Genomic DNA, 12,176 nt, shown 5'->3' with positions numbered 1-12,176 from the left:
TCAACTGAAAAGTGGTACCACCTTAACTGTTTTCAAAAGTAATCACATAAAATTTTGTCCTCTTACACTAGACTGCTGTTTACACTAGTATTTCACAGAGCTTCATCTGATGTTTAAGACATGACCCACGTCTAAAAGAAACAGTGGTACGGTCTATATCAGTTGTGACAATTGATAAAGATCAATGAGCTAAATGTTCAAACCAGCATTATTGCTTCGTCCATCTTCAAGAAGCTTGATGCAAGTACTGCAACTTCCAGGAATAAACGAAGAACATATTTCACACATGACATCAGAAAAAAGGAAACATACACCTAGCAAAAAGTCTGTCACATCATCTCAGGGTGCTCCTGTCAGAACATCCCAGGTACGCCAAAGCAGCCAGTACACTCAACAGAAATTAACTAGGCTGCAACTTACAAGTAACTTACATATTTCCAGGTAAAAATGCTCTATTTATAGAAATTCACAATGTTTGTATACAGATTTGCAACATTGTATTACAAGGCACAGTTACCACAAAACCCCCCAGAGACGGACAAGGTCCTGTAAAATAACAAATGGCACACAAAACTAAAGGTGCAAAATCCCAAGAGGCGAAACCTGAAGAAATTTAGAATCCACCCCAGCACCTTGGCATCCAGCACATAAACATAAAGCTTCCCCTTCACATTTAACAAAGTTCACATACAAGTTGGGGCATGAAGGGTTTTTTTGCAGGCCTTCGGAAGTCCCAACACAATTTCTGGTGGTATGAAGGAAGTAAAGGATGGCATGTAGTATAATTTCACAACAGATCATCATGTGGTAGCAGATACGGCAAAACTGCTCTTTTAACTATGTTCTGTACTCATTTTCACGTAGGAAGGATTTTCTATACCTCATCAACAAAAGCGGTAGTTTCAGAAGGTCACAATCAAAACTTTGGACTCCCTCTCTGAAGCACAAACCTGAAGAAACAAGCCTTGCTCAGAAAGATACTATGCACCTCCTTTTACAAATTCAGTCTTCCGACACCTGGTCTAGTACGAGACATCTTAGCAGTCAAAAATCACTGCATCAGTGCAAAGGTCACATCCAAGTCATCATCTGTCACCATGCACAACTTCTTAGAGCACGTAACAACAGATATAGAGCGTATAGAGGTAGAAAAATATTAACTTTAATAAGCTTTACAGTAGAAACCTCCAGCAGCACACATGGAAACAGAATACAGTGAAGATGGAATTTGCCCCATGGCTTTTTGTCGGACAGAAAAACAACCCTTCTGGATCAGTGTTTCTCAGCCACTGATCCAGGGAGCAACGGTTGGCTGTGAGACATCTGAGACAGCCCATGGAACAGCTGCACAGAAGGCTGGCTTGTGTTTTGGGTGGGAGGGGGAGTGGAGGGAATTATTTTCTTGGTTTTATATCTTCAATACACAATTCTCACATGCAAACAAGGAAGCAATCAACACAAGCCAAAATAAAAGCAGTAACTGAGCAAGCAAGCTTATTTTATATCTCATTGCAACTAAACCCTCCTATGGCATTACCACACAGTACAATCCTCAGATTGTATTCAGTGAGGTCAGATGTCTCTTTGGACTTAAAAAGGTTGAGAAACATCGTTTTAGATGACAGACAGTTGGCAGATAATAACATGGAAGACAAACTGAAGATGAGGATTTCTGAAGGACAAAGCAAGATGATCAGATAACCAGCATATACGATCACAGAGAGAAATTAAAATCTGTCAGAGAAAAAAACCCCTTGTCTTAGATATTTTAAAATGTACAGAAAGATTCAGGGAACAAAAGCCTCAGCATGCAAACTCTTTATTTTGAGAACTATGAATCATAAACTAGCACAGAATATTCTAAGGACTGAAGTCTCTAATTCTAGATTTATAGAGCGTGAACCTGCTTTTGTACCCAGTAATAAAAGTAAAGCCATAAAGAGCATTAGGTAATCACAAATTCAACCCCTTAAGTATACTAAAAGCTCCAGCATTTGATTATGCTTAATCACATCCCTCTAACACTACTAAATCAGAGCCACCTCAGTACTATCGCAACTATCTAATAGACATTCTAGGGAGCCCAGAAACAGTTACACGGTGCTCATACTTACTTGAATCCTCCCATCTGAGAAGGTGCAACTTCCAAGCAGAATAGTACAGAAATCCCAGTACCAGAAAGAGGCAGAGGGCTAGCAGCAGGTTACGCATAAACACCAACAGTCCCATCTTCACATCAAATCTGCTCTTCTACATGACCTGAGAAGTAAAAACACGTTGATGATGGAGCCGCCTTCTCCAACAGTCATCCTTTCAAAACATGCGATCCCGTACCCACAACGACGCACAAATCCAAACCCGTGCTCTCCACAAGGTAAAACACACCAATTACCCAAACGGCGTCAGCGAAATAAGAACCACCACCTTAAGTAGCCGGGGTTTTTTTGGTGTGTTTTGTTTTTTTTTTTTTGTCGCACGGCTAAATGCCATTCCGGAGGGGCCGGAGGGCACCGCAACTGTGACAGGGCAGCACCCAGCGCCTTGCCCGCACTCCCGGCCCAGAGCACTTCAGATAATCGGTCCCAGAACCGCCGCAGCCGAGGAGGCCCCCAGACGCGTCACGATGCAAACGCACAGCGCCCGGGGGTCCCGGGGCTGTCCCACGGACGGCGGGGCCCGCGGGAGCGCGTCAGCCGGCCGGGGCGGCGCAGGACCCGGCGGCAGCCCCGGCGAGACGCGCTGCCCCGAAAGGGGGACCGGCGCCGGGGCAGCGGGGCCCGCCGGGCCCGAGCAGAACGGCGGCCGGCCGGCAACTGCCAACGGCCGGCTGGAAGCTGGATTCGAACGGGCTCCGCCACCGCCGGGCGGGTAGCAGGCGCGGGCCAGGCATCCCGCCGCCGCCTCGCCTGTCCCCGCGCTCATCTCCCCTCCCCGACCCCCGCCCGCCCTCCTCACCCTGCCGCTGCCGGCCCTGGGCGTTCGGCCGCCGGCTGCGGCCCCCGGGCGCGGGGCTGCGGGCGCCGCCATGCCGGGCGCGGCGCAGCGGGACCGGCCGCCGCGGCGCTGGGGGGCACAGCGGCCGCCAATAGGGCGCCGGGGCGGGTCGCCGCTCCGCCGACCCGCCCGCATAGCGGCCGCCGCCGGCCAATGGGGCGGCGCGGGGGGCTGCGCCCGCAGCCTATCGCGGGAGGCGCCCGCAGCCAATGGCGGGCGGGCGGCAGGGGGTCGCCCCGGAGGGGCGCTGCGGCAGGGCGGTGGCGCGCAAGCGCGGAACCCCCTCGGCCGCCCCCTCTCCAAATCTCTGCTCCAATCACAACACTGCGCCTGTACCCATCTCCGCGCCGTTCTGATCCCGCTTGCCATCCCTGCAGCGCACTGCCCTCTTCCACCACTGCACCGCACCCTCCCCCTTCCAGTGGCTGCAGGGCACTACTCTGCACTTCCCCAGTCCCCGCCCGGCTTTGCTCCTCCACCAAATCCCTGCACCGCTTCCGGGTCACTCAGTGACACCTCCAAGTCACTGCAGGGACTTCAAGCCACCCCTTCCTCGAGGCCAGACGCTGCAGGACCCCTCCAAGCAGTGCACCGCCTGTCAAGCTCCGCGTTGTCTCATTGCTCCAGTCACTGCACTGCACCTTCTTGCAGCTGAGACATCTCCAAATCTTGCAGTCACTGCAGCCACAACACACTACCACACCTCCCTCCTATCCAGATGGGGCAGCCCAGCAGTACCACTGCATTGCAGTGCACTGCATCTCCCTTCAATTGCTGCACTGCCCAACCTCCAAGCACTGCTCGGAACAACCTCTAAGCCCTGCACTGCTCTGCCCAGCTTGGCGTACGGCCACTACAGAGAGCAGCCCAGTCCTGTCCTGCTTCCAGTGACCGCACCACGCTGCACCTAGCCAAGCTGCACAGCCCAGTTTAGCACCCAGTCACTGCCCTGGGGCACTGCCTTCACACTGCCCTCCAATTTCTGCAGATCCTCACACCACTGCTTACCCAACAAGGTCCTGCCCAGGCACTGCACAACACTGCACCACCTCCCTGGGCTTCCCTGTGCTGCACAGCCTCCACCACTGGACAAAACCAGGCTGCAAGGACCACATCAGCTGCCCTCCCACAGCACAGCTCAGCTCACATCACACAGCCAGTGCCACACAGCCAACACCACACAGCCAGCACCACTTCCACACAGTTCCTGTGACATTACAGTCTCCCCATTCTCACTGCACGGCTGCCCCATGATCACTGCAGTGGTGGGGCCAGCCTGCACCTCACCCATCCCACAGCATTGCCCTCCTTGCTGCTGGCCCCACAGACTTGCTGGGTATTCCTAAAGCTCGTATGGCACAGGGCAAGTGAGAAACACAAGTATATGGCAGCACAGGGAAGGAATGATAAAGAGAAAAAACATTAGACATGGGAGAAAAAGTCCTCTGAAAGGAAAGAAACACTAAGGAATAAACCTGCATCTTTCGGGCAGCAAAGCAGCCCAATTATTTCCTGATTCCACTTTCCATGAATCACTGATAGCACAAGGAAAACAAAAAGCCACGCGAGTATAAGGGAAACTAAGTAGGATCATATCCAGCATGGTGGCAGCTCCCACTGCAGGCAAGCCCTGGTGCAGATGCCGACCGGCACGCGCTGCCTCGTGATGGCACAGGGCTGGTTGAGCACTACCCAGCCTACTCCCTGGTGCTCAGCAAGAGGCAGAGCCCACACAGGGTACAGGGAGAGCCGGTGGAGGCTCACACAGCCCCACTTTCACAGCCAGAAACCCCATTTTGTGGTCAGCAGAAGTGAAGTCAGTGCAGGCTGGCTGCGAGTGTGGCACCCACACAGCTGGGCTCACAGAGCTGCCGTGCTTCTCCACAGAGGCACACGTCTCGCTAACATTAGGTTTTCTGGATGCTAACAACAATTTCTAGATGGAGCACAGGAGATGAACAGTCTCACAACAACATGCAGGTACCACTGGCACCAGTATCCCTCCAGGGAGGTGTGTGGAGAGGGGCTATGACCACATCCATGCAGCCCCATCCATCTGCAGGTCTCCCTCTGCACCACTGCCCACACCAACCCCCAGCACCCCAGGGCTGACCCGCTCAACACACTGGTCACTCTCACCCATCTGAGGCAGATCCCTTCTCTCTGGCAAGCAGACAGCCAGGGCCAGGCTGGGCAGCCTCAGCCATGGGGCTCATTTCCTCCAATAACCTCACTGACTTCTGAGTCGCATCTGTCCGGAGCGTAGTTTTGCTTTACAAACACTTTATGCCTGCTCCTCTCTTTGCCTCTCCATCTCTCTAGCTGCAGAAGCTGGGTTTCTTCTGCCTGCCTCGACCCCTCATGCCCTGGCAACGTGGAGCTGCATGTGACACCTGTCACTGCCACACCACATCTCTGACCATCCTCAAACCTCACCTAAACTGCCCCAACCCTATCGCTTACTCGCTCAGAGTTAAAACCCCACGGGCTGCAGGCACAGTGGGTGATCTGAATTTGATGATGAGATAAGCGGGGACCTACAGCACAAAGCCAGATAGCGACAAGGCTGGGGCTTGCTCCTGAGCCCACGTTTGTCACTCAGGAAACTCTACCCTGCATTATCAGTTGTCAGAGCGCTGGAAAGAGCCCAGCATGGAGTCACGCTTCTTGCCAGCCTGGAAAAAACTCAGGAGGCGAGTGCCATGCATCTATGGAAATCAGGTACCAGCTCCTGGCAGCTAATGGCCACGAGATGAATTAAGGCAATGATTAGTGGAGTGATTTGGTTCGAGTAGCAGGGCTTTAGTCTGAACATGTTCCTACTTAGCTTACACATTTCATTCGCAGGCAGATGTCAAGCTGGATGTTGCTAGGAGATCAACAGCAGGGGAATAATTAAGTCTGATTAAATCCTATCATATTGCCATGCCGCTTTCCAGAATGCTCTGGAGCTTTTCAAAGCCAAACTGACCAAATGAAAGGGCAAGAGCTGCAGCCCATCCTGCTCGACAAAACCCACTGACGGCTGACCTGCTGAGCCCCTGTGTCTGCAGAGTATTTCCCACAGCAATGCTGGCCATGAGCTGAGTGGAAAAAAATAAAAGGAGGGAATCTGGAAGAGGCCACAGCTGGTGGCTGCATTAGCAGGTAATGCAGGACAGTTGGGACTGGTCACTGCCCAGATCAGGCAGTGAGGGGTCCTACACCCCATGTCCCTGCATCAACCCTGCGTGCTGCTTGGGGCACTCACGTTGGACTAGACATAACCCGGTGCCCTTGGCACATATAGCACATCTGGGGCATAGCTGTGCAAGGGGCCAGGCGCTGGTTCAGCTGCTCAGGTCCCCAGTGGGCCTTTGGCATGTGGGGGTGACCATCAGCAAAGCCTCCTCCTTCCCTTCCTCTGGAAGGAGCCCAGCTGGGACATGCCAAAAATGCTCTGCAAATGCACCTGCACGTGGTGCTGAGCACCACAGGGTGTTCCTGCTGAAATGATGCCTGCTTGCTTTTTTCTTTCTTGGTGGCTGAGCTGCGCATTATATGGGGTGACACGTAAAGGTAAATAACAGCTACAGGTTCTTTTCCCATCAGTAAATAAAAGTTATGCTGTAACTATCTGCATCAGTTGCCAAACGCACACACACACGTCAGCCTCTGGGCTTCCTTTGTAGCGAGACTGCTAATCTAATTTTGACTCTCTGCCCTATAAAAATTCTCATTCTAATACTCACACCATAATCCTTGCCCCCAAATTACATGCCATCAAATCAGACCTGATACTAATTAATGTAGTATTTTGTTATTAATTAAATACCACAGCAAAGATCTCTTTCCTGTAATGGCTAGCTAGAGATTACCTTTGCTGATGCACGAGCTTGGGAAATGCAATCTGGGCTGTAACACGCTTGAATTTCGGCTTTATCTCTGTGGCCAAACTTGTTTTATCTCACGCACTCATTACATATCATTCTTAAACACAGGCTCTGAGCTCCAAGTATGATCAGTAGAAAGCACTTTACATTTCTGCTCTGGCTACTCTAAGAACAGAAATGTTAAACAGCATCCTCAGCAGTCCCACACCAAACAAGCCGAACTTGGCTGAAAAATTCTGCCTCCCTCCAGATGTTTCCAACAGCAGAGAGTCACACTTACCGCTCCGGGCACAGGTAAACACCTCGAGCCTGCCTGAACAGCTCCCGAGCGCTGCCCCACCAGACCACCTTCCCTAGGGTCTTCCTCAGCTGAAATGATCTGACAGTCTTGCCTGACACACGGCTGTATGAGTGCGAGCAGCCGGCCAGCACGTCACTCAGCGGTTCATCTCCTTGCATTAATTCCAATATGCTATGTTTGCTTCATGCATATTTTCCAGGAAAGGAGGTAGGCTTGATTTGAAGACAAGCGTTGGAGACTCCCACCTTTCTGGGTCTGTTTCTGGAGTCCCTCACCCTCACGTTCAGAAGAGCATCCCACAGCCCTGCGTCTGGCTTCAGCTTGCAGACATACCATTTTGTTCTGCCTTCTGCTTGATTAAAGAGCCTTTCAGAGCCTGGCATTTTTGTGACACTACACATATGCTGCAAGCAAACCCCCTCTCATCCATCTTCATCTGATAAGCTAAATATACTGAGTCGCCTAATTCTCTTACTGCCAGGCTTTTCCTCCCACACTCAAGCCATTTTTTTGTATTTCTACTCTACACAGGCGCTCTGATTTTCGCGAATTCTTTTTAAGATGTAGACTTCCATAATGAGCCCCCCTAATGCTTTGAGACAGGGACTGAATCTGCCTTTTCCTATTCTGTCTCAAAGGACTGCGTTGGTCCTTTTTGCCATAATATCAGAGTAACTATTCAGGTAGGATTGTCCCATATCATTTCCAGATCTGTTGCTGGCTGGGTTAGAGCCACCTGGGCTGGCCAGTGCCTGTCTCAGCTGCACATCCAGGACCCTGACACATGGAGCTGGGTGATGGAGGACACTTCCACTCCCGCACACCTTCCTCGCTTGTTCCCTGTCCTGGCTTCATGGATGTCATAGCTGCCTCTCCAGCAGCATCCCAGAGCAGCCTGCAAAGGTGGGCTTGGGCCTGCAGCGAGCACACGGCAGGGCGCAATGCTGCAGGTCCTTGGGTGGCCCATAGACCATCTGCAGGCAGGGTCTGGTGGGATTTCCCTCCGGCTGGTGGTTGTTTGACCTGGGCAGCCAGCATCTCCTTTTCCCAGCGTGTCACCACAGGTGCGCGTCACTCTTCCAGGGCTGGACGCAGACCCCACCACAGGGAAGAGAGGTGCAACTTTTTTTGGGGTTTAGGAACCTGAGCCTGGCAGGTGAGAGCAAGGTTTGCTGAACCCTGGTGAGGTCTCTGGGAGCAGACGTCTCGGCTGTTGGTGACTGTGCTGTGAAATAAAGGAAAGCGCAGAACTGAGTGGTGCTGGCTGTATTCTGGCTGTTTTAGCTGTGATGTCGGGGAAATATTTTGCAATGCCTCTTAACATTTCACCCAGCCTGCTTTCAGTGACACAGTCACTGAGGAATCCGGTGCACTACGTAATTACTAGGCTGCACACCGTGAAAACAGCTTTCTAAAATAATAAACTGGGTGGAGTTTCCGTCTTAATTCTGCCCCTTAAAGAAACCAGCTCAAATACTCCTTGTACATATGCCATTCAAAGGGTTTTCTTTCTCCCCAGCAGCCCCCTCAGTGAAGCATACCTGAGACTTGGGAGTGAAATGGGGAATCATTCCTAGCCCATGTCCCACCATCGGATGTCACAGGCGCTTCCTCGCACCAGTGCTATGGGAGCCTGGAAGGAGCCCAGCTCCAGCCATGCCCGCGCTGCCTCTCTGGAGCCAGAAACACACAACTGGATTGCTGCCCTTGAGTTTCTGAGATGACTGCTGAATAAACGTGAATTTCATAGATGGTTAGAGCTGCAATGGCCATGAAGCCTAATGGGCTCATCCCATACCCTCCAGCCAGGCATCATCCCCTTTCGTGCCATAAAAATAGCTGAAACAGCAGGCAGGGCAGACAGGGCTGGTCCAGCTGCTGCCTCCCCTCGAACAGGCATGGCAGGAGTGACCCCATCTTACATGCCATCATGAAGGAGAAAGAATTCGGTACAGCAGTGGCACAACAAGGGGAGGCTGCAGCTCCCCAAATCAGACATGTGCATGCCACACGCCCAGGTAATACTGCAAACAACGTTTTGATAACATAATCCTGGGTTCTCCAAACACGCGTTAATTTTTAACAAATACTTGGCTGGCTTGAGGCCAGTGTAATTCAAAGAGCCAAAGCAGTGTGCAGAGAAATGGCAGAGACACCCAGACTGCTGCCTGGGAGGTGGCAGCAGAGCTCAGGGCATCCTGGGGCTGTGTTACACAGGACAGACCTCGCAGGGGAAACTCCTCCCTGGGCAAAAGGAAAGGTCTGGCTGGTAAGAGCAGAAGCATCTAGACAGCGCACTTTGGCTTTTCCACTACCATCAACAATGACAGAGGAATTTAATTAAAAGCATATATTATAAAGAATTAATAAGGCTCACGATAGAGTAACAGCTACATGCATTAACAGCTACGTTTTGAGGTCTGCCAGTGAGCCAAGTATTAATGGTGAGATATCAACAACACGGAGTGTACCTAGACCCCCAATGACCGTTTCCTGATCCAGCACCATTTAAAAGTTTTAAAAATCAATTGTCTACATGACAAGATGAAGGCTTACATTGGTGCCTGGTAAAATACTGAACAGGCTGTTAGCTTCTACAGCACGAGCTGGACAGCCTCATAAAACAAGCACAACCCACTGCACAGTAATGGGCTGCAAAGGAAGGTACGTGGGTACAGAAAGGACAGACTATTGCAGGGTGGGGGATCTCCAGGAAGGTGGAGGGAGTATTAAGAGAAAAAAGCCAAAAAAAGGGGAGAAGGTCTCCTCACTGACCCAGGGAGCAGAGCACTGCTATGGGCAGCACATCAGCCTCACAGAGGGATGTGCAGGGTCTGAAGGTGCAGAGCTGAAAATGGAAAAACTCAAGCCTGAAACTAAGTATATTTCTTTGCAAGGACAGCCTTCCTCAGCATGCAGCCTTCACAAACAAGATTAGATAGTCTTGAGTTTTTGGGCTCTGCCCGAAGAGGGAGTTTTTGATCCCTTCCTCTATGATGCTTTCCTGAGCCTCAGGCAGCACAGAAAAGCTCCTCAGCTGAAGAGGCTCCCCATTTCTGCGACAGCAAGTGACCATGTGCAAGCATGTTGCTGCCCACGCTTCAAGTCCCACAGCACTCTCCGCTCAGATACCTCCCTCCTGTTCCTTCACAAGCCAGGAAACACCTTCAAGCTCAAGAGCCGGGGAGATCTGAAAGATTCACGAATCTGCTTTCTCAAGAGCAATGAAGCTGTGCAAGTCCAGAGGGAGGAGGATGGAGGTATCCTGGAGCAGCAGCTGCTCCCAGCAAGCCCACAGCCACAGCACACGGGCAGTGCTGCCTTTCCTGGGGGCACGGTTGTGGCTCCAGCCCCTGGCACATCGCGGCCCTGAGCGGCCTTGTCAGAGGCCCACACTCCTCCCATCGCACCAGGCAGCTGAGGCTGGCAGAAGCGTTCTGTGGTCTGGATGTGGAGTGAGCCTGTCATCTCTCCCTCATCAGCACAGCCAGGCCTAAAAATATCCCGGGAGTGGGCCGATGGCAGTTGTGCTACAGTCTCCGTTACGCAGATGGAAATGGCCGGTCCCTGCCAGAGCGCCCGGGACAGCGCCAGCTCCGCTACCCGGCACCAGCACGGGGTACTGGGATCCTGTGCTGGGCCTTGGTAATCCCTGCAGAGTGTGCCAGGGACAGTGCTTGGCACAGAGCATCCTGGCTGTGGCTGTCCCAGTCAGGAGACACAGGCAGCTCCAGAGGGATCGCCCCTCCTGGGTGCACAGGGCTGAGCAGGGCGCTGCCCTGAACCCTTAACAATGACAAAACAGGGTGCTGCCCAGGCACCCCTTGCACCCAGGCAGCCACACTGACAGCACTGTGGGTGCAAGTACAGCAGGACAGGGAGCTGGAGGGCAGGTCAGTGGAGCAGCAGCAAGGCAGGCTCGGCCCTCAGGAAAAGCCAGAGAAGCAGAAAAGCTCAGCTGAGTTCGCAGCCTGTTTGGGAAGAGGACTGGCCTTGTGTCCTGCAACACGCAAGCAAAGGGCAAAGCTGCCAGCTCCTCCCTTTCCATCCCTTCATGGCCTGAATCCACAGGGCCTGACAGCAAACAGGGCTGCTGACGCTGAGCCTCAGGCAATCCTCCACTCGATAAATCTGAGTGGGAAAAGCAGCAGAGGTGCTCCTGGAAGAGCCAGGAGGGATGCGCCAGCTCTTGTAGGAATGGCTTATAGGATAAGAACACAAATCCAGCCCCAAGCAGAGACTCAGGCTCTTACACAGACCCATGACCAGCAGGCAGAGCCTGTGCCTTGCCCTGGAGGTTCTAGCGGGTCTGGGCAGGAGGGAGGGCTGCTTTGGGAAGGCAAGCACAGCCCTATCAGAGCGGCACGACACATGGGGGCCAGTTCATCAACTCGTGCCCAGGCTGGCATCCCACCACCCCAGCGTTGACAGGAGAGCTGCTGCCCAGAGTGAGCCATGCTCGGGGCAGAGCACACCCTGGCAGGGTAAATGCTGGCCCCACAGCACTGCCTTTGCAACAGCCTAGAGGCTTCTTCAGGGTCCAGCCCTGCACATGGAGTAGGTGCCCAGGTTCATGAGGGGCTGACAAGCTCCCACACTGAGCTGACCTTGCACCTCAATGCCACCAGCAGCTGTGTGGTCCCTCTGCAACCACCTCCTCTCTCTTGCTCCAGAGCTGGTCAGCAAAATACCTGCCCGCCCTCCTCCCAGAGTGACAGCACATGGGGCACAAGATCTTACCGCCCGGAATCCCACAACCCTCCCATATGCCTGAGCTACTCACGTGCCTTCAGGCACTTGCTTTCAGCCACTAGACCCGAAGCACTTTCTGCATTCACTGCTGCTGTGCATGACTGTGCTGGGCTTCATGGAGCACATCACACGTGGGCCATCTGCCAGCCCCAGCGGCTGCAGAGACTGTGGAGGCAGAAGGCTCAGGGTAGCAGCGCCCACTGCTGCAGCATCCCTTCTGCCAGCATGCAGACACATCTCCAGCAACCTCCTCCGGC

General features: G+C 52.8%; 1 protein-coding gene across 7 annotated transcripts in view; it reads right to left on the bottom strand.

Moving 5' to 3' along the window:
* ST3GAL3 (ST3 beta-galactoside alpha-2,3-sialyltransferase 3) overlaps window positions 1–3,063 on the bottom strand; it is a 182,167-nt gene extending 179,104 nt beyond the window's left edge. For all 7 annotated transcript variants that reach the window (XR_010607808.1, XM_065655958.1, XM_065655962.1 and 4 more), the window contains exons 1-2: window positions 2,956–3,063; window positions 2,115–2,259 (exon numbers count right to left, since the gene is read on the bottom strand). Coding sequence is in view for 6 of the 7 variants with exons in the window: in XM_065655958.1 (XP_065512030.1) it covers window positions 2,115–2,229 (115 nt within the window). In the remaining variant the exon portion in view is untranslated. The remainder of the gene's footprint in view (window positions 1–2,114; window positions 2,260–2,955) is intronic.
* Window positions 3,064–12,176: the final 9,113 nt, after the last annotated feature.

This window comes from Caloenas nicobarica, chromosome Z, assembly GCF_036013445.1.
Source record: "Caloenas nicobarica isolate bCalNic1 chromosome Z, bCalNic1.hap1, whole genome shotgun sequence".
Taxonomy (NCBI): Eukaryota; Metazoa; Chordata; class Aves; order Columbiformes; family Columbidae; genus Caloenas; species Caloenas nicobarica.
Note: the sequence above shows the minus strand (reverse complement) of the source record. Positions and strands in the feature narration are given on the sequence as shown.